This window comes from Hypanus sabinus, chromosome 18 (assembly GCF_030144855.1).
Source record: "Hypanus sabinus isolate sHypSab1 chromosome 18, sHypSab1.hap1, whole genome shotgun sequence".
NCBI lineage: Eukaryota > Metazoa > Chordata > Chondrichthyes > Myliobatiformes > Dasyatidae > Hypanus > Hypanus sabinus.
In genome coordinates, this window is record NC_082723.1 from 67549967 (window position 1) to 67570948 (window position 20982).

Genomic DNA, 20982 nt, shown 5'->3' on the forward strand with positions numbered 1-20982 from the left:
CTGATGTTTTAATCGTCCAAACACCAGATCGTGCCACGCACTAGGACCCAGGCCCTGTTGTGGTGAAACTCTCTGGGCCCAGGCCCTGCCACAACGATATGCCCTGGGCGTACGCCCTGCCATGGCAATACGCTCTGGGCCCAGGCCCTGCCACGGCGATACGCTCTGGGCCTATGCCCTGCCGTGGCGATACGCTCTGGGCCTACACCCTGCCACGGCTATACGCTCTGGATCCGGGCCCTGCCATGGCTATACACTCTGGGCCTACGCCCTGCCACAGTGATACGCTCTGGGCCCGGGCCCTGCCGTGGCGATACGCTCCGGGCCTACACCCTGCTGCGGAGATACGCTCTGGGCCCTGCCGCGGCGATATGCTCTGGGCCTACTCCCTACCGCAGCGTTACGCTCTGGGCCTACGCCCTGCCATAGCGATACACTGTGGGCCCTGCCCCTGCCATGGCGATACGCTCTGGGCCTACGCCCTGCCGCAGCGATATGTTCTGGGCCTAGGCTGTGCCGCCAGTCCGAAACTGTACTTGACCTTTCCAAATCGACTCGGCACCTAGATTCCCAACCTGGATGGCCACCAGGATTGGATCGATGTAAGTGCTGAGCTGATACTGATTTTGCACTTTTACATCTTTCCATTACTCTCTGGCTAAAGAAATTCCTCCTTATCTCCGTCCTAAATGGACATCCCTCTGTTCTGAGGCTGTGCCCTCTCATCTTGGACTCCCCACCTAACGAAACATCCTCTCCATGTCCACTGTCTTGAGGCCTTTCAACATTTGATAGGTTTCAGTGCGATTCTTCCCCCCCACCAACAATTTTCTACACTCCAGCAAGTACAGGCCCAAAGCCATCAAATACTCCTCATAGTTAACCTTTTCATTCCTGAAATCATCCTTGTGAACCTCCTCTGGACCCTCTCCAATGCCAGCACATCCCTTTTTTAGACAAGGGGCCCAAAGCTGCTCATAATACTCCAAGTGCGGTCTGCCCAATCCCTTGTAAATCCTCAGATATTTATTTATTTATTGAGATGCAGTGCGGAATAGGTCCTTACGGGCACTTTGATCTGTGCTGCTCTGCAACCCCCGGATTTAATCCTAGCCTAATCACGGGACAAGTTTTTTTTTAAATGACCAATTAACCTACCAAGTCTGAACGTACGTTGATAGATTCTTGATTGGTCAGGGTATGAAGGGATACAGGGAGAAGGCAGGAGATTGGGGCTGAGAGGGAAATGGTTCGGCCATGATGAAATGGCGGAGCAGACGCAGTGGGCCAAACGAGCTAATTCTGCTCCTGTGACTTATGGTCTTATGGTCTTTGGACTGTGGAAGGAAACCGGAGCACTTGGAAAAAACCCACACAGTCAGCGTGCTTCCTAGTCCACTCGAAATCAATGCCATCATAGCATTTGCTTCCCTTACCACCGACTCGCCGTGCATGTTGAATGAATCCAGATGAACTCATCTAAAAGAGGGCTACACTGCAGGCCCAGCTCTTTGGGAGTAGACTGTTTCAGTGGTTCAGCATGGACTAGATGGGCCGAATGCATGTTTCTATTCTGTACTTTTCAATTACTCTAAATGAATGTTAGATAATTCTGACATCTTGAATGATATTATGGTTTTTATTTTATTTATGTGACGTAGGTGTCAGCAGCTAGACAGGGGACTAGAGTTTAACTGTCAAAGGTACGTTTCAGTTGCTACTTCACACAGGAGAGGAACTGAAGGTTGGAATTCCACTGTGTTACATTGCTGGCCTCTTTTCTTCCACAGGAGTGGTTGACCAAATTTGGATACTTGCCCCCAGCAGACCCCTTAACCGGACAACTTCAAATCCAGGAGGCACTCACTGAAGCCATTAAAGCCATGCAGAAGTTTGCTGGACTTGAGATCAGTGGAGTAATCGGTAGGTGCCACAAATTTGAAACGGAATTAATACTGGCTGGAGTGGACGGTCAGGTCCAGGGAGAGATTGCTCGATGGGTTCAAATGTGGCTCAGAAGTAGGAAGCAGAGAGTAGAGGTTTGAAGATTGCTTCTCAGGATGGAGGCCAATGGTAGTGGTGTACCATAGGGATCAGTGTTCGGACTCTTGTCATTCGTCATTTACAGGAATGATTTTGTACAAATGTACCGGGCTTGATCAGTAAATTTACAGATGACAAGAAATTATGTGTTGTTCAAAGTTCAATCACAAACAAGAGAGAATCTGCAGATGCTGGAAATCCTGTCAGCACACACAAAATGCTGGAGGAACTCGGGCAGCATCTATGGTAAAGAGTACAGACAACGTTTCAGGCCGAGACCCTTACATCCTGCAAGCATCCGTGCCCAGCATGTAATTCTCCATAACTTCCGCCATCTCCAATGGGATCCCACCACCAAGAACACCCTTCCCTCCCCCGCCCCACTCCCTGCTTTCCGCAGGGATCGCTCCCAGCACGACTCCATCATCCATTCATCCCACCCCACCGACCTCCCTCCTGGCACTTATCCTTGTAAGTGGAACAAGTGCTTCACCTGCCCTTACACCTCCCCCCTCACCACCATTCAGGGCCCCAGACATTCCACCTGTGAGTCTGCTGGGGCCATCCACTGTATCCGGTGCTCCCAGTGTGGCCTCCTGTATATTGGTGAGACCCGACGTAGATTGGGAGACCACTTCGACAGCATCTATGGTACACTCCATCCGCCAGTGGCCACCCACTTCAATTCTACTTCCTATTCCCATTCTGACGTGACAGTCCACGGCCTCTACTGTTGTATTGAGGTCCCACTCAGACTGGAGGAGAAACACCTTATATTCCATTTGGGTAGCTTCCAACCTGATGGCATGAACGTCATGCCCCACTTCACCATCACCATTCCTCATTGCCATTTCCCTCTCTCACCTTACTCCCTTCCCTGCCCATCACCCCCCTTCTTTCTTCCATGGCTTTCTGTTCCCTCCTATCAGATTCCCCCTTCTCCGCCCTGTATCTCTTTCACCCATCAACATCCCAGCTCTTTACTTCACACCCCCACCCTACTTTCACCCATCACCTTGTGTTCCTTTCTTCCCTCCCCCACCTTCTAACTCTGACTCCTCACCTTTTTTTCTGCAGTCATGTTGAAGACTCTCAGCCCGAAACGCTGACTGTCTCTTTTCCAGAGATGCTGCCTGCTCCGCTCAGTTCCTCCAGCATTTTGCGCGTGTTGTCCAAAGTTCAAAGCACATTTAATATCAAAGTATGCATCACAGCCTAGTGTAGAAACACCAATGCCATCGAACAGAAAATCCTACAAAGTGTAGCGGACATGGCCCAGTACATCAGGGGTACTGAGTACATCAACGCGAAATGTTGTCGCAGAAAAGCAGCATCCATCATTAGAGACCCCCACCACCCAGGACCTGCTCTCTTTTCTGCTGCCATCAGGAAGGAGGTACAGGAACCTCAGGTCTCACACCACCAGGTTCACGAACAGTTACAGCCCCTCAACCATCAGGTTCCTGAACAAAAGGGGATAACCACACTCACTTGCCTCATCATTTGAGTGTTCCCACAACCAATGATCTCACTTTAAGGACTCTTTATCTTATGTTCTCGTTATTTATTGCTATTTATTTATATTTACATTTGCACAGTTTGTTGTCTTCTGCACTCTGGCTGATCTTTCATTGATCCTGTTATAGTTACTATTCTATAGATTTGCTGAGTATCCCCACAGGAAAATGAACTTTGGGGGTTGTATATGGTATCATTTATGTACTTTGATAGTAAAATCTGCTTTGAACTTTGAAAAATATTATAACTCAGAGCAAACTCATCGCCATCTGGAACTCAACACCTCCCTTTGCACCTGGATCCTTCTCTTCCTGACCAACAGACCACCTTAATAATAAAATTTACTCAGAACTTTGGGCTTTAATAATTTGAACCAAGAAGAATATAATCAAGATTAACACACACAAAATGCTGGAGGAACTCAGCAGGTCAGGCATCATCTATGGAGGGAAATAAACGTCGACATTTTGGGCTGAGACCTTTCATCCGGATTGTTTATTCCTTCCGTAGATGCTGCCTGACCTGCTGTGTATATTTCGGTCTGGATCTCCAGCATCTGCAGAATATCTTGTGTTTGAATATAAACCTATAGTGTTTTAGAATATTTTGAATATTGGTGTGTCATTTCTTGTTTCACCTCGTTTTTCCATCTCCCATTTCCTCATTTCTCCTGGCTTATGCTGATCCCCTGAGAAGCTTGCCTGGTTGAAACTCAGCTCTACCCCTTCCTGTTCATCGCTGAATTCATTGCGGAGAGGGTTGATGGGGTTTGCGGGGAATGAATGCGATTCGGTGAGCGGGAACTGGCCGCGGGCACCGTGACTTCACCCTATCTGTTCTGTCCTTTGTGATGAGGCGACCTGTGACCTATTTGAACCGTAGATGAGGCCACGCAGTTGCTGATGAAGACCCCGCGCTGTTCCCTGCCTGACATCTCCGGCGTGGAGGGGGGCAGCAGGAAAAGAGACGTTCAGATCGGGGCCAAGTGGAATAAAAGAAATCTGTCCTGGAGGTAACGATGAACCACTCTGTCCACCTGGTAGTGAGGGTATTGGGCGCCATGGTAGCGTATGACTCGTAATGTGAACAATGTCACTGGAGGGATGCAGCTGGTAGATACAATAAAGTCCAACTGATCCTCAGGTTTTTGTGTAGTTTGTCTCCATTTAGAAAATAGTCACTCTTTCATTTCTTCTACTGAAGTGCTCGACACTTCCCCACATTGTATTCCATCTGCCATTTTTAATCTGTCTCAATCCTTCTGTAGCCTCTCTACTTCCTCAAAACGACCTGCCCCTCCACCTATCTTCACATCATCTGCAAACTTTGCAACAAAGCCATCCATCCATCAACCAAGTCTTTGATAGGTAACGTAAAAAGAAAGCCCCAACACTGACCCCTGTGGAACACAACTAGTCACTGGCAGCCAACCAGGAAAGGCTCTTTGCCTCCTGCCAGTCAGCCACTGCTTTATCCATGCTTGAATCTTTCCTGTGACGCCATGAGCTCGTAGCTTGTTAAGCAGCCTCATGTGAGGCACTTCTAGTCAAAGGCCTGTTGAAAACCCAAATGCACACATCAACCAATTCTCTTTTGTCTATCCAGCTCATTATTTCTTCAAAGAATTCCAACAGATTTGTCAGGCAAGGTTTTCCCCTCAGGAAACCATGCTGATTACAGCATATTTTATCATGTGCTTCCAAGTACCCTGAAGCCACATCCCTGACTCCAAATTTACTCCAACATCTTCCCAACCACTGAGGTCAGACTAACTGGCCTATAAATTCCTTTCTTCTGGCTCTCTCCCTTCTGGGAATGACATTTGCAATCTTCTTGTCTTCTGGAACCATTCCAGAATCCATTGATTCATTAGAGACCATTACTAATGCCTCCACAATCTCTTTGGCCACCTCTTTCAGAATCCTACAATGTACACTATCTTATCCAGGTTCCTTATCTAGTTTCATACCTATCGGTTTTCCAAGAACCTCCTCCCTAGCAATGGCAACTTCACACAATTCATGACCCCTGACACCTGGAACTTCCACCACACTGCTAGTGTCTTCCACAGTGAAGACTGATACAAAATACTTATTCGGTTCATCCACCATTTCCTTGTCCCCCATTACTGCCTCTCCAGGATCACTTTCCAGCGGTCCGATACCCGCTTTCGCCTCTCTTCTATATTTGATGTATCTGAAGCAATTTTTGGAATCCTCTTTAATATTATTGGCTAGCTTACTTTTGTATTCCATCTTTACCTTCTTACTGACTTTTTAGCTACATTCTGTTGGTTTTTAAAAGCTTCCCAATCCCCTCATGTCCCACTAATTTTTGCTCTATTATATGCCCTCTCTTTGGCTTTTATGTTAGGTTTGACTTCTCTTGTTAGCCAAGGTAGTGTCATTTTGTCTTTAGAGTACTTCATGCTCTTTGGGATGTATCTATCCTGCGCCTTCTGAATTGCTTCCAGAAATTCCAGCCATTGCTGCTCTGCCATTGTCCCTGCCAGTGTCCTTTTCCAATCAATTTGGCCAACTCCTCTCTCATGCCTCTGTAATTCCCTTTACTCCACTGTAATGCTGAAGCATCTGACTTCAGCTTCTCCTTCTCAAATTTCAGGGTGAATTTGATCATATTATAATCACTTACCCCTAAGGGTTCTTTCACCTTAAGCTCTCTAACCCCTCTGGTTCATTGCACAGCACCCAATCCAGAACAGCTGATCCCCTAGTGGGCTCAACCATGAGCTGCTCTAAAAACCCATCTTGTAGGCACTCGAGAAATTCCCCCTCCTGGAATCCAGCACTAACCTTGTTTTCCTCATCTACCTGGTTATTGAAATCCCCCGTGACTATTGTAACATTGCTTTTCTGTCATGCATTTTCCATCTCCCGTTGTAATTTGTGGAGCACATCCTTACAGGTGTTTGGGCATCTGTATACAACTCCCATAAGGGTCTTTTTACCCTTGCAGTTCCTTTGCTCCATCCACAATGATTCACCACCTTCCAACCCTCTGTCACCCCTTTCTAATAATTTAGTTTCATTTTTTACTAACAGAGCCATGTCACCCCCTCTGCCTTGATGCCTGTCCTTTCATTATGATGTGTGTCCTTGGACATTAATCTCCCAGCGATAATCTTATTTCAGCCACGAATCAGCGATGTCTACAACATCAAACCTGCCAATCTGTAACTCTGCTGCAAGTTCATCAACCTTATACGTGCACTTTCAGATACGACACCTTCAGTCCTGTATTCACCCTTTTCGATTTGTCCACCTTTTACGTTGCAACTCATCCTGTTGACGGCAATATTGCCCTGTCATCGGCCTCTCCTCGCTCGGAGTCTCACTACAGATCGCCTCTGTTTGTAGACCAGCTACCTCATCTTCAGCACTATCAGTCTAGTTTCCATCCCCCTGCCAAATTAGTTTAAACCCACCCGAACAATTCTAGGGTAACCTGCCCTCAAGGATTTTGGACCCCCTCGGTTGAGGTGTTACCCCTCCCTTTTGTACAGGTCATACCTTCCCCAGAAGAGATCCCAGTGATCCATAAATCTGAACCCCTGCCCCTTGCACCATTTTCTCAGCCACACATTCACCTGCAAATCCTCCAACTCTAACCCTCACTGGTATGTGGCACAGGCAGCAATCCAGAGATTACTACCATAGAACATTACAGCACAGAAACAGGCCTTTTGGCCCTTCTTGGCTGTGCTGAACCATTTTTCTGCCTAGTCCCACTGACCTGCACCTAGACCATATCCTTCCACACCCCTCTCATCCATGTACCTGTCCCAAGTTTTTCTTAAATGTCAAAAGTGAGCCAACATTTACCACTTCATCTGGCAGCTCATCCCACTCTCCCACCACTCTCTGCGTGAAGAAGCCCCCCACTAATGTTCCCTTTAAACTTTTCCCCCTTCACCCTTAACCCATGTCCTCTGGTTCTTTTCTCCCCTAGCTCCAGTGGAAAGAACCTGCTTGCATTCTCTCTATCTATACCCATCATAATTTTATATACCTCTATCAAATCTCCCCTCATTCTTCTATGCCCCAGGGAATAAAGTCCTAACCTATTCAACCTTTTTCTGTAACTCAGTTTCTCAAGTCCTGGCAACATCCTTGTAAACCTTCTCTGCACTCTTTCAACCTTATCCTTCCTGCAATTCGGTGACCAAAACAGCTCACAATACTCCAAATTCGGCCTCACCAGGAGGTCCTGTTTCTCAGCTTTCAACCTAGCTCCCCAAAGTATCTCTTCAGGACCTCCTCACCTTGTCTGCCCATGTCACCGGTGCCAGTTTGAACCAAGACATCTGGCTGCTCACCCTCGCCCTTGAGAATGCCATGGACCTGATCCGAGACATTCTGGTCCTGTCACCAGGGAGGCAACGTACCGTCAGATGTCTCTATCACACCCACAGAACCTCATCTCTGTTCCTCTGACTACGGAATCTCTGACCAAAACTGCATTCCTCGTCACCTCTCTGCTCTTCTGAGCCACAGCACGAGACTCGGTGCCAGAGACCCGGTGGCTGTATCTTCCCCCGGTAGGTCATTCCCCCTCAGTAGTATCTAAATTGTATACCTATTATAGAGGGGAAGGGCCACAGGTGTACTCTGCACTGGCTGTGCATTCCCCTCCTTCTCCTGACAGTCCCCCAGTTACCTGTTTCCTGCAACCTAGAGATGACTACCTCCCCGTAGCTCCTGTCTATCACCTCCCCATTCTCCCACAGAGTCAAAGGTCATCGAGCTGCAGCCTGACGTGATCGATTAGGCATGATGAAATGGCGGAGCAGACTTGATGGCCCAAATGGCCTCAGTTGCTCCCTTGTCTTATGGTCATAGAACCATAGAAAACATATAGCACAATACAGGCCCTTCAGCCCACAAAGCTGTGCCGAATATGTCCTTACCTTAGAACTACCCAGGCTTACCCATAGCCCTCTATTTTCTAAGCTCCACGTAGCCATCCAGGAGTCACTTAAAAGACCCTATCGTATCCACCTCCACCACCATCGCCGGCAGCCCATTTCACACTCTCACCACTCTCTGTGTAAAAAAACTTACCCCTGACATTTCCTCTGTTCCTACTTCCAAGCACCTTAAAACTGTGTCCTCTCATGCTAGCCATTTCAGCCCTGGGAAAAAGCCTCTGATTATCTACATAATCAATGCCTCTCGTTATCTTATACACCTCTTATCAGGTCACCTCTCATCCTCCGTCACTCCAAGGAGAAAAGGCCGAGTTCACTCAACCTATTCTCATAAGGCATGCTCCCCAATCCAGGCAACATCCTTGTAAATCTCCTCTGCACCCTTTCTATGGTTTCCACATCCTTCCTGTAGTGAGGCAACCAGAACTGAGCACAGTACTCCAAGTGGGGTCTGACCAGGGTCCTATGGTCTCTTATTTGGGACTCACATAAGCTGACAGCCTTTGGTGTCGAGAACAAGAGGGAGAGACTCTCTGATCCAACTTTACAACATGTTTTGATATGTTAAAGAACAAAGATAACAGGACTACATTTATCGTTACAAGACCCTCATAATGTTACGTGCAATTTTCAAATGCTTGGAGCTTCCCACTAACACAAAATAAGTGTTAATTACTGTGGTCTCTGAGGCTACGTCCACACTGCACCGGATAAATCCGTAACTGAAGCTTTTTTCCTTCGTTTTTACCCTTCGTCCACACTAAAACGGCGTTTTCATCATCCGAAACCGGAGCTTTTCAGAATCACTGTCCAGGGTGTGTAATTTTGAAAATACTGCTTGGGCAGATCAGTGTGGACGGGTTAACCGGAGAAATATGAAAACGCTGTCAGACGGCAGCTTGCCATTTCATTGTTTTCCTGAACACAACCCCCCACACAACCTAACAATTTCAGAACAGACGGCAACGAGACTGAAGCCAGAAGAGTTAGAAATGTACTCACCAAATACTTTGACCCATAACTTACTGAATAAATAAGTATACTCACTTTGCCCTGTTTTCTGTCCTTGCTTGTATGAAGGTGGTTTACCTATTTATGCAAGTACTTCTCTGACAATAGATGTGTAACAGCCCAATGTAACATTGTATGGAAATACAAGATAACACTGATGCAGGCATGTTTTATACATTTAACAAGGTGCTTTATTATTGCAACAGAGTTAGTCAGTTTTTCAATGTTTGTTGTCAGCCGGGTCAAACTGTCCGTGAACTCCCTGGCGGTTGCCTCCATACGCTCCAGCATTTGTGTTTTTTTTTACTTTTAAGTCCTCCTGCGCGAGAGCCAACAGCTACCCATCATTTAAGTTTTTCTAGCCTGTAACTGAACAAATGCGCACCGTCTTTCACAGACACAACATGTCGCTTGTTTTCTGGAGATGTGTCCTGCGCATGCGCAGTAGGAGGAGATTCGCCAAAATATCTGTTTCAATGTGGACAGAGATATTTTAAAAAATACATAGTATGGACGCCTATCGTTTTTACACGAAACCAGCGTTTTCAAAATTATCCGGTCTAGTGTGGATGTAACCTGAGTCTTATTCATGCATTCATGGGTGTTGATTGCATTCATGCATATGCAGACATCTCACATCAATTGGATGTCACCTGGTCTGTAATTTACTCTTCCAAGCTGCATTTTGAATTCAATCTACAATCCATATTCAGTTCTGAAGGCTGGTTGCTGAAATTAATATTTACGATATACCCTGACTGCATAATACACCCTAACAGGGCTATAATCACTCTTCTGCTTTCTGAAAACCAATTCATCCAAAGCTCTCCTCCCCACGGTAGCATAATGTTAATATGACGCTATGACAGCTCAGGGTGTCGGAGTTCAGAATTCTTTTCCAAAGTCATCTGTAAGCAAGTTTGTACATTCCTTCTCATGAGTGGGTGGTTTCCTCTCACAGTCCAAAGGTGTGCCGGTTAGTAGGTTCATCGATCGGTGTAAGCTGTCTGGTGATTGGGCTCGGGTTAAATCGGTGCGTTACCGGGTGGTGAGGCTCTGTGGGCCGGAAGGGCCTGTTCCATCCGGTATCTCTACAGAAAATAAATATCAGAGTGGGTCAAGCTTCCGTCACCAACGTGATGATAGAAGAATTGAGGCGTTTGGGGGAGGGACGGTTAGACTGATCTCGGTGTAGGTTAAAAGGTCAGCACAACCTCATGGGCCGAAGGGCCTGTACTCTGATCTATTTTGTTCAGTCACGTCGCTGGACAGAGCCACTAGTCACTAGCCACGTGCCCTCTGACCAATGAACTGTGAGGGCAGAACCACTTTCAGCCAGAACACACACACACAGTCTGTTATTGAGATTTAAATCCTAATGCAAACGTTGGTTTCTGAACCACTGACATTTCTCATCTGCGCTTGGAGAGAGCAGAGCGGAACACACTACTTCTGTTATCACGTTAACCACTCACTGCTCCACTGCAAAGTCTCGTGGAGGCTGAACATCGACTTCTCTGACTTCTGATCATTCCCCCGCCCCCAACTTCTATCTTTTTCCACCTCCTCCCCACCCCTTCACTTCTGCTCACCTGCCCCTCTGGTGCCCCTCACCCTCCTCTTCCCCTCAAGGTCCACTACTGTCCTCACCTATCTGCTCCTTTCTTCTTCAGCCCTTTACCTCTTTGTCCAATCATCTCCCAGCTTCTTACTTCATTCCCCCACTGCCCTATCCACCCACTTTCCCCCTCACCCGATCTCACCTTTCACCTGCCAGCTTCACACTCCACCTTCTCATTTTGGCTTTTGCCCCTTTCCTTTCCAGTCCTGATGAAGGGTCTTGCCCCAAAATGTCAAATTCGTGTTTATTCCCATAGATGCTGAGTGACCTGCTGAGTTATCCAGTGTTTTGTGTGTGTCAATCTAGATTTCCAGCATCTGCAGAATCTTTAGTTGCTTCAAATTGGTTACCCAATTGTTATGTTGCTTACAGCTCGTGTTTGCCCCCTGCAGGGTACGCACGTTCCCCCGGAGCTCCCAGTTGGGACATGATACAATCCGCGCCCTCATGTATTACGCCCTGAAGGTGTGGAGTGACGTAGCGCCACTCAATTTCCATGAGGTGGCAGGGGACAACGCGGACATTCTCATCGACTTCCCAAAGGGCCAGCACAATGACCACTACCCCTTTGATGGGCCGGGAGGGGCAGTGGCTCACGCCTTCTTCCCTGGCGATGGCCCGGCGGCGGGGGACGTGCACTTCGATGACGACGAGGCCTGGTCATTCAGGTCTTCAGGTAGGTTCAACCACGGGTCTGGGGCAAGTGGGGAATCAGATGGCTCCTCGGCCCAAACGCCTTTGTTCAACCACGGGTCTGGGGCAAGTGGGGTGTCAGACGGCTCCTCGGCCCAAACGCCTTTGTTCAACCACGGGTCTGGGGCAAGTGGGGTGTCAGATGGCTCCTCGGCCCAAACGCCTTTGTTCAACCACGGGTCTGGGGCAAGTGGGGAATCAGACGGCTCCTCGGCCCAAACGCCTTTGTTCTGGCTTCTAGAGAAACAATTCATCTTGTAGGAACATCACTTCCTGTATGGGCTATTTATTTATAAGTCTACCTGTCGGTCTATTTATGTACGGTATGTATTTATTGATTAATTGATTGATTGAGACCATCATTGTTAAGTGTCGTGTTGCATGACGTGGGTGATCGTGGTCTTTCCGTGACCATGATTGTTTTTGGCAAATTTTTCTACAGAAGTGGTTTGCCGTTGCCTTCTTCTGGGCAGTGTCTTTACAAGATGGGTGACCCCAGTCGTTATCAATACTCTTCAGAGATTGTCGGCCTCGTGTCAGTGGTCACATAACCAGGACTTGTGATCTGCGCCGGCTGCTCAAACGACCGTCCACCACCTGCTCCCGTGGGGTCACGTGACCCTGATCGATGGGGGGGTGTTGTTTGCTAAGCAGGTGCTCCACCTTGCCCAAGGTGTAGAAGCCTTACACCGCCTTTGGTAGAGACATAGCTCCCCCCATCCCCTCCAACACCCAATAGCTCTTATGGCCCCTTGAGCCTCGCCACCCAGCAACCCCCAATACCACCCTGGCCTAATCACAGGACAACTTAACCTACTAACCCGTACACCTTATTTTCACCTGAATCACACAGAGGAAAGACGTTCATCTCCATCCAAACTTTTCACTCAGTGGCCACCTTAGTAGGAGCAGGAGTGGAACTCCATCTGGTCTTCTGCTGCTGTAGCCCGTCCACTTCCAGGTTCGACGTGTTGTGCAGTCAGAGATGCTCTTCTGCACACCACTGTTGTAATGCGGGGTTATTGTCACCTCCCCGCCAGCTTGAACCTGTCTGGCCATTCTCCTCCGACCTCTCTCGTTAACAAGGCGTTTTCACCCACAGAACTCGCTGGGTGTTTTCTTTTTGTTTTTCGCACCACTCTCTGTAAACTCTCGAGACTGCTGTGCGTGACAATCCCAGGAGGTCAGCAGTTTCTGAGACACTCAAACCTGGCACCAACAATCAAAGTCACTCAGATCACATTTCTTCCCCATTCTGATGTTTGGTCTGAACAACAACTGGACCTCTTGACCGTGTCTGCGTGCTTCTATGCATTGAGTTGCTGCCGCAGGATTGGCTGATTCGATATTTACGTTGACGAGCAGGTGTACCTAATAAATTGACCATTGAGGATATTTGTACAGTATCTGTGAGTCTGAAGTTTCTGGTAGGATTGATGGCTGTTTAGTGGACGTATATTGAAAGAAGTATTATCTTTATGCCGCTCGTTTACGCTGTATATGTGTATGTCTCAGAGGCCTCCATCTGTCAGGGCCAATCATGGATGCTGCGTCCTAGCTGTGTAGATATTCAAGGCAGCACGATACGGAGAGCGAGGCTCCCCCTCTCCTTGCCCCTGATGAATCTAAAGGAGTGGCAGAGACCTGGTGCAGTTTGGAACCAGCCTCGTCGCAGAAGTTGCCAGTCAGCGTTGAACTCAGCTGCCTTAGGGGCTGCAGCTCCGGATTTTTCCCTCAGGGTTTATTCCCAGTCTTCTCCATGAGCGGGTTTAGCCGCAGAGCAGCGGAAATTTGAGATCAAAGTTTTCCTTCTCCCGGATGAGCTGCCAACCCCCCCATCTGCCCGAAGAAACTGGTTTTCACGTACCAGTAACCCACCTTTGCCCCTTCTCCTGTCTGTAGAAATGGTTCCGCCGGGCTTAGCAGCTAAACCACGTGAGAACACCAGGAGCTGGACTTGGTTATCAAACTATTTGGAGACACACGCACTGTGGGACCTTGTCCACCCTACCCTGCCCCCCGCCGGCTATAACAACCATAAGGAAGTTATGCTCCCACCTTGCTTCACACCTGCTGTGCGTTATCGAGCAGGTGAACAGGTGCTGTATACCTAAAGAAAGAGCCCACTGGGTACCCTTAGCATCTGACCAGCAGCATTCACAAGGAAAACATCAATGGAACACCATTATTTCAAGCAGAAACAATAACAGCAAAAAAACTGGTCCGTTTTATTGCACAGAGTGGTCACAGTTTTGTGAAAATCGTCATTAACTCAAGTGAAACAGCAAAGCCCTCGAGTGGAAAATCCTACAGAAAGTAGTGGATTCAGCCCAGTCCATCACGGGTGAAGCCCTCCCCACCACTGAGCACAACTACATGGAGTGTTGTCGCAGGAAAGCAGCATCCATCATCAGAGACACAGTCACTCTCTTCTCGCTGCTGCCATCAGGAAGGAGGTACAGGAGCCTCAGGACCTGCACCATCAGGCCCAGGAACCACCAGGCTCTTGAACCAGAGTGGATAACTTCACTCGCCCATCTCTGAACCATTCCCACAACCTATGGACTCACTGTTAACGACTCTTCATCGCATGGTCTCTATTTTTATTATTTATTTATATGATTATTTCTTTTTGTATTTGCACAGTTTCTTGTCTTTGTGCTCTGGTTGATAGCCTTTCATTGATTCTGTTATCGTTATTATTCTATACATTGTTGAGCATGTCCACAGGAAAATGGATTTCAGGGTTGTATGTAGTGACACATATGTACTCTGATAACATTTACTCTCAACTTTGATTAGGCTCGTACCAGCTTGTTCAAGAACCGAATGTTTGTTGAAAAGTATGCCCTCTTGAACACGGTGACGCTTGCGGGCTGCCCCCAGCACACCCTGGGAAATGCTGGTGGTTTCGACACGAACAGTGTTTTTCATTGTCTGTGTCAATGTGCACGTGATGAACAAACCTCGGTCTAGATGTAATGTTATGGGCTGTTTTGTTATCCAGGGGCGACTAGCCTCCAGTCCCTTGTGGATAACAAGGGTTAAGTGTATTCCACTCGAACAGGAATTACCAGCCCCCGTTCAACAGGAATTACAGCAGATTTCTCCCCCCCCCCCCGTTGAACAGGAATTACAGCAAATATCCCCCCCCCATTGAACAGGAATTACAGCAGATTTCTCCCACCCCCCGTTGAACAGAAATTACATCAAATCTCCCCCCCCATTCAACAGGAATTACAGCAGATTCCCCCTCCCCCATTGAACAGGAATTACAGCAGATTCCTCCCCCCCATTGAACAGGAATTACAGCAGACCCCCCCCTGTTGAAAAGGATTTACAGCAGATTCCTCCCCCCCCCATTGAACAGGAATTACAACAGACCCCCCCCTGCCCCCATTGAACAGGAATTACAGCAGATTCCTTCCCCCCCCCATTGAACAGGAATTACAGCAGATTCCTCCCCCCGCCCCCATTGAACAGGAATTACAGCAGATTCCTTCCCCCCCCCATTGAACTGGAATTACAGCAGATTCCCCCCCCCCATTGAACAGGAATTACAGCAGATTCCTCCCCCCCATTGAACAGGAATTACAGCAGATTCCTCCCCCCCCCCCCCGTTGAACAGGAATTACAGCAGACCCCCCGCCTGTTGAAAAGGATTTACAGCAGATTCCTCCCCCCCCCGTTGAACAGGAATTACAGCAAATATCCCCCCCCCATTGAACAGGAATTACAGCAGATTCCCCCCCCCCATTTAACAGGAATTACAGCAGATTTCTCCCCCCCCCGTTGAACAGGAATTACATCAAATCTCCCCCCCCATTGAACAGGAATTACAGCAGATTCCTCCCCCCCATTGAACAGGAATTACAGCAGATTCCTCCCCCCCCCCCCGTTGAACAGGAATTACAGCAGACCCCCCGCCTGTTGAAAAGGATTTACAGCAGATTCCTCCCCCCCCCCGTTGAACAGGAATTACAGCAAATATCCCCCCCCATTGAACAGGAATTACAGCAGATTCCCCCCCCCATTTAACAGGAATTACAGCAGATTTCTCCCCCCCCCGTTGAACAGGAATTACATCAAATCTCCCCCCCCATTCAACAGGAATTACAGCAGATTCCCCCCCCCTCATTGAACAGGAATTACAGCAGATTCCTCCCCCCCCCCGGTTGAACAGGAATTACAGCAGATTCCTCCCCCCCCCCCGTTGAACAGGAATTACAGCAGATTCCTCCCCCCCATTGAACAGGAATTACAGCAGATTCCTCCCCCCCATTGAACAGGAATTACAGCAGACCCCCCCCCCCCCCGTTGAACAGGAATTACAGCAGATTCCTCCCCCCCCCATTGAACAGGAATTACAGCAGATTCCTCCCCCCCCCATTGAACAGGAATTACAGCAGACCCCCCCCCCATTGAACAGGAATTACAGCAGATTCCTCCCCACCCATTGAACAGGAATTACAGCAGATTCCTCCCCCCGCCCCCATTGAACAGGAATTACAGCAGATTCCTTTCCCCCCCATTGAACTGGAATTACAGCAGATTCCTCCCCACCCCATTGAACAGGAATTACAGCAGATTCCTCCCCCCGCCCCCATTGAACAGGAATTACAGCAGATTCCTCCCCCCCATTGAACAGGAATTACAGCAGACCCCCCCCGTTGAACAGGAATTACAGCAGATTCCTCCCCCCCCCATTGAACAGGAATTACAGCAGATTCCTCCCCCCCGTTGAACAGGAATTACAGCAGATTCCTTTCCCCCCCCCATTGAACAGGAATTACAGCAGATTCCTCCCCCCCATTGAACAGGAATTACAGCAGATTCCTCCCCCCCCCGTTGAACAGGAATTACAGCAGATCCCCCCCATTGAACAGGAATTGCAGCAGACCCCCCCCCCCATTGAACAGGAATTACCGCAGATTTCTCCCTCCCGTTGAACAGGAATTACAGCAGATTCCTCCCCCCCCCCCTGTTGAACAGGAATTACAGCAGACCCCCCCCATTGAACAGGAATTACAGCAGATTCCTCCACCCCCCCATTGAACAGGAATTACAGCAGATTCCTCCCCCCCCCCATTGAACAGGAATTACAGCAGATTCCTTCCCCCATTTAACAGGAATTACAGCAGATTTCTCCCCCCCCGTTGAACAGGAATTACATCAAATCTCCCCCCCCATTCAACAGGAATTACAGCAGATTCCTCCCCCCCCCGTTGAACAGGAATTACAGCAGATTCCTCCCCCCCCCCGTTGAACAGGAATTACAGCAGATTCCTCCCCCCCCCCATTGAACAGGAATTACAGCAGATTCCTTTCCCCCCCCCCCCATTGAACAGGAATTACAGCAGATTCCTCCCCCCCATTGAACAGGAATTACAGCAGATTCCTCCCCCCCCCCGTTGAACAGGAATTACAGCAGACCCCCCGCCTGTTGAAAAGGATTTACAGCAGATTCCTCCCCCCCCCGTTGAACAGGAATTACAGCAGATTCCCCCCCCATTTAACAGGAATTACAGCAGATTTCTCCCCCCCCCCCGTTGAACAGGAATTACATCAAATCTCCCCCCCCATTCAACAGGAATTGCAGCAGATTCCCCCCCCCTCATTGAACAGGAATTACAGCAGATTCCTCCCCCCCCCGTTGAACAGGAATTACAGCAGATTCCTCCCCCCCATTGAACAGGAATTACAGCAGATTCCTCCCCCCCCATTGAACAGGAATTACAGCAGACCCCCCCCCCGTTGAACAGGAATTACAGCAGATTCCTCCCCCCCCATTGAACAGGAATTACAGCAGATTCCTCCCCCCGCCCCCATTGAACAGGAATTACAGCAGATTCCTCCCCCCCATTGAACAGGAATTACAGCAGATTCCTTTCCCCCCCCATTGAACAGGAATTACAGCAGATTCCTTTCCCCCCCCATTGAACAGGAATTACAGCAGATTCCTCCCCCCCATTGAACAGGAATTACAGCAGATTCCTCCCCCCCCCCATTGAACAGGAATTACAGCTGACCCCCCCCCCGTTGAAAAGGATTTACAGCAGATTCCTCCCCCCCGCATTGAACAGGAATTACAGCAGATTCCTCCCCACCCATTGAACAGGAATTACAGCAGATTCCTCCCCCCCCGGTTGAACAGGAATTACAGCAGATTCCTTTCCCCCCCATTGAACAGGAATTACAGCAGATTCCTCCCCCCCCCATTGAACAGGAATTACAGCAGATTCCTCCCCCCCGCATTGAACAGGAATTACAGCAGATTCCTCCCCACCCATTGAACAGGAATTACAGCAGATTCCTCCCCCCGCCCCCATTGAACAGGAATTACAGCAGATTCCTTTCCCCCCCATTGAACAGGAATTACAGCAGATTCCCCCCCCCCCATTGAACAGGAATTACAGCAGATTCCTCCCCCCCCCGTTGAACAGGAATTACAGCAGACCCCCCCCATTGAACAGGAATTACCGCAGATTTCTCCCTCCCGTTGAACAGGAATTACAGCAGATTCCTCCCCCCGCCCCCATTGAACAGGAATTACAGCAGATTCCTCCCCCCCATTGAACAGGAATTACAGCAGATTCCTCCCCCCCCCCGTTGAACAGGAATTACAGCAGACCCCCCCCATTGAACAGGAATTACCGCAGATTTCTCCCTCCCGTTGAACAGGAATTACAGCAGATTCCTCCCCCCGCCCCCATTGAACAGGAATTACAGCAGATTCCTCCCCCCCATTGAACAGGAATTACAGCAGATTCCTTTCCCCCCCCCCATTGAACAGGAATTACAGCAGATTCCTCCCCCCCATTGAACAGGAATTACAGCAGATTCCTCCCCCCCCCCCGTTGAACAGGAATTACAGCAGACCCCCCGCCTGTTGAAAAGGATTTACAGCAGATTCCTCCCCCCCCCCGTTGAACAGGAATTACAGCAAATATCCCCCCCCCATTGAACAGGAATTACAGCAGATTCCCCCCCCCATTTAACAGGAATTACAGCAGATTTCTCCCCCCCCCGTTGAACAGGAATTACATCAAATCTCCCCCCCCATTCAACAGGAATTACAGCAGATTCCCCCCCCCTCATTGAACAGGAATTACAGCAGATTCCTCCCCCCCCCCCGTTGAACAGGAATTACAGCAGATTCCTCCCCCCCCCCCGTTGAACAGGAATTACAGCAGATTCCTCCCCCCCATTGAACAGGAATTACAGCAGATTCCTCCCCCCCATTGAACAGGAATTACAGCAGACCCCCCCCCCCGTTGAACAGGAATTACAGCAGATTCCTCCCCCCCCCATTGAACAGGAATTACAGCAGATTCCTCCCCCCCCATTGAACAGGAATTACAGCAGACCCCCCCCCCATTGAACAGGAATTACAGCAGATTCCTCCCCACCCATTGAACAGGAATTACAGCAGATTCCTCCCCCCGCCCCCATTGAACAGGAATTACAGCAGATTCCTCCCCCCGCCCCCATTGAACAGGAATTACAGCAGATTCCTTTCCCCCCCATTGAACAGGAATTACAGCAGATTCCTCCCCCCCCCCGTTGAACAGGAATTACAGCAGATGCCCCCCATTGAACAGGAATTGCAGCAGACTCCCCCATTGAACAGGAATTACCGCAGATTTCTCCCTCCCGTTGAACAGGAATTACAGCAGATTCCTCCCTCCCCCGTTGAACAGGAATTACATCAAATCTCCCCCCCCATTCAACAGGAATTACAGCAGATTCCCCCCCCCCTCATTGAACAGGAATTACAGCAGATTCCTCCCCCCCCCCGTTGAACAGGAATTACAGCAGATTCCTCCCCCCCCCCGTTGAACCGGAATTACAGCAGATTCCTCCCCCCCATTGAACAGGAATTACAGCAGATTCCTCCCCCCCATTGAACAGGAATTACAGCAGACCCCCCCCCCCGTTGAACAGGAATTACAGCAGATTCCTCCCCCCCCATTGAACAGGAATTACAGCAGATTCCTCCCCCCCCATTGAACAGGAATTACAGCAGACCCCCCCCCCATTGAACAGGAATTACAGCAGATTCCTCCCCACCCATTGAACAGGAATTACAGCAGATTCCTCCCCCCGCCCCCATTGAACAGGAATTACAGCAGATTCCTCCCCCCGCCCCCATTGAACAGGAATTACAGCAGATTCCTTTCCCCCCCATTGAACAGGAATTACAGCAGATTCCTCCCCCCCCCCCGTTGAACAGGAATTACAGCAGATCCCCCCCATTGAACAGGAATTGCAGCAGACTCCCCCATTGAACAGGAATTACCGCAGATTTCTCCCTCCCGTTGAACAGGAATTACAGCAGATTCCTCCCTCCCCCGTTGAACAGGAATTACAGCAGACCCCCCCCCCCGTTGAACAGGAATTACAGCAGATTCCTCCCCCCCCATTGAACAGGAATTACAGCAGACCCCCCCCGTTGAAAAGGATTTACAGCAGATTCCTCCCCCCCCATTGAACAGGAATTACAGCAGACCCCCCCCGTTGAAAAGGATTTACAGCAGATTCCTCCCCCCCATTGAACAGGAATTACAGCAGATTCCTCCCCCCGCCCCCATTGAACAGGAATTACAGCAGATCCCCCCCATTGAACAGGAATTACCACAGATTCCTCCCCCCCATTGAACAGGAATTACAGCAGAACCCCCCCATTGAACAGGAATTACCACAGATTCCTCCCCCCCATTGAACAGGAATTACAGCAGATTCCTTTCCCCCCCATTGAACTGGAATTACAGCAGATTCCTCCCCCCCCCATTGAACAGGAATTACAGCAGATTCCTCCCCCCGCCCCCATTGAACAGGAATTACAGCAGATTCCTTTCCCCCCCATTGAACAGGAATTACAGCAGATTCCTTTCCCCCCCATTGAACAGGAATTACAGCAGATTCCTCCCCCCCCCCGTTGAACAGGAATTACAGCAGATCCCCCCCATTGAACAGGAATTGCAGCAGACTCCCCCATTGAACAGGAATTACCGCAGATTTCTCCCTCCCGTTGAACAGGAATTACAGCAGATTCCTCCCCCCGCCCCCATTGAACAGGAATTACAGCAGATTCCTCCCCCCCATTGAACAGGAATTACAGCAGATTCCTTTCCCCCCCCCCATTGAA

General features: G+C 49.2%; 1 protein-coding gene across 3 annotated transcripts in view; it reads left to right on the forward strand.

Moving 5' to 3' along the window:
* Window positions 1-20982, forward strand: part of mmp17a (matrix metallopeptidase 17a) — a 229172-nt gene that overhangs the window by 78785 nt on the left and 129405 nt on the right. For all 3 annotated transcript variants that reach the window (XM_059994592.1, XM_059994593.1, XM_059994594.1), the window contains exons 2-4: window positions 1791-1923; window positions 4444-4573; window positions 11534-11817. In XM_059994592.1, coding sequence (XP_059850575.1) covers window positions 1791-1923; window positions 4444-4573; window positions 11534-11817 — 547 coding nt within the window. The remainder of the gene's footprint in view (window positions 1-1790; window positions 1924-4443; window positions 4574-11533; window positions 11818-20982) is intronic.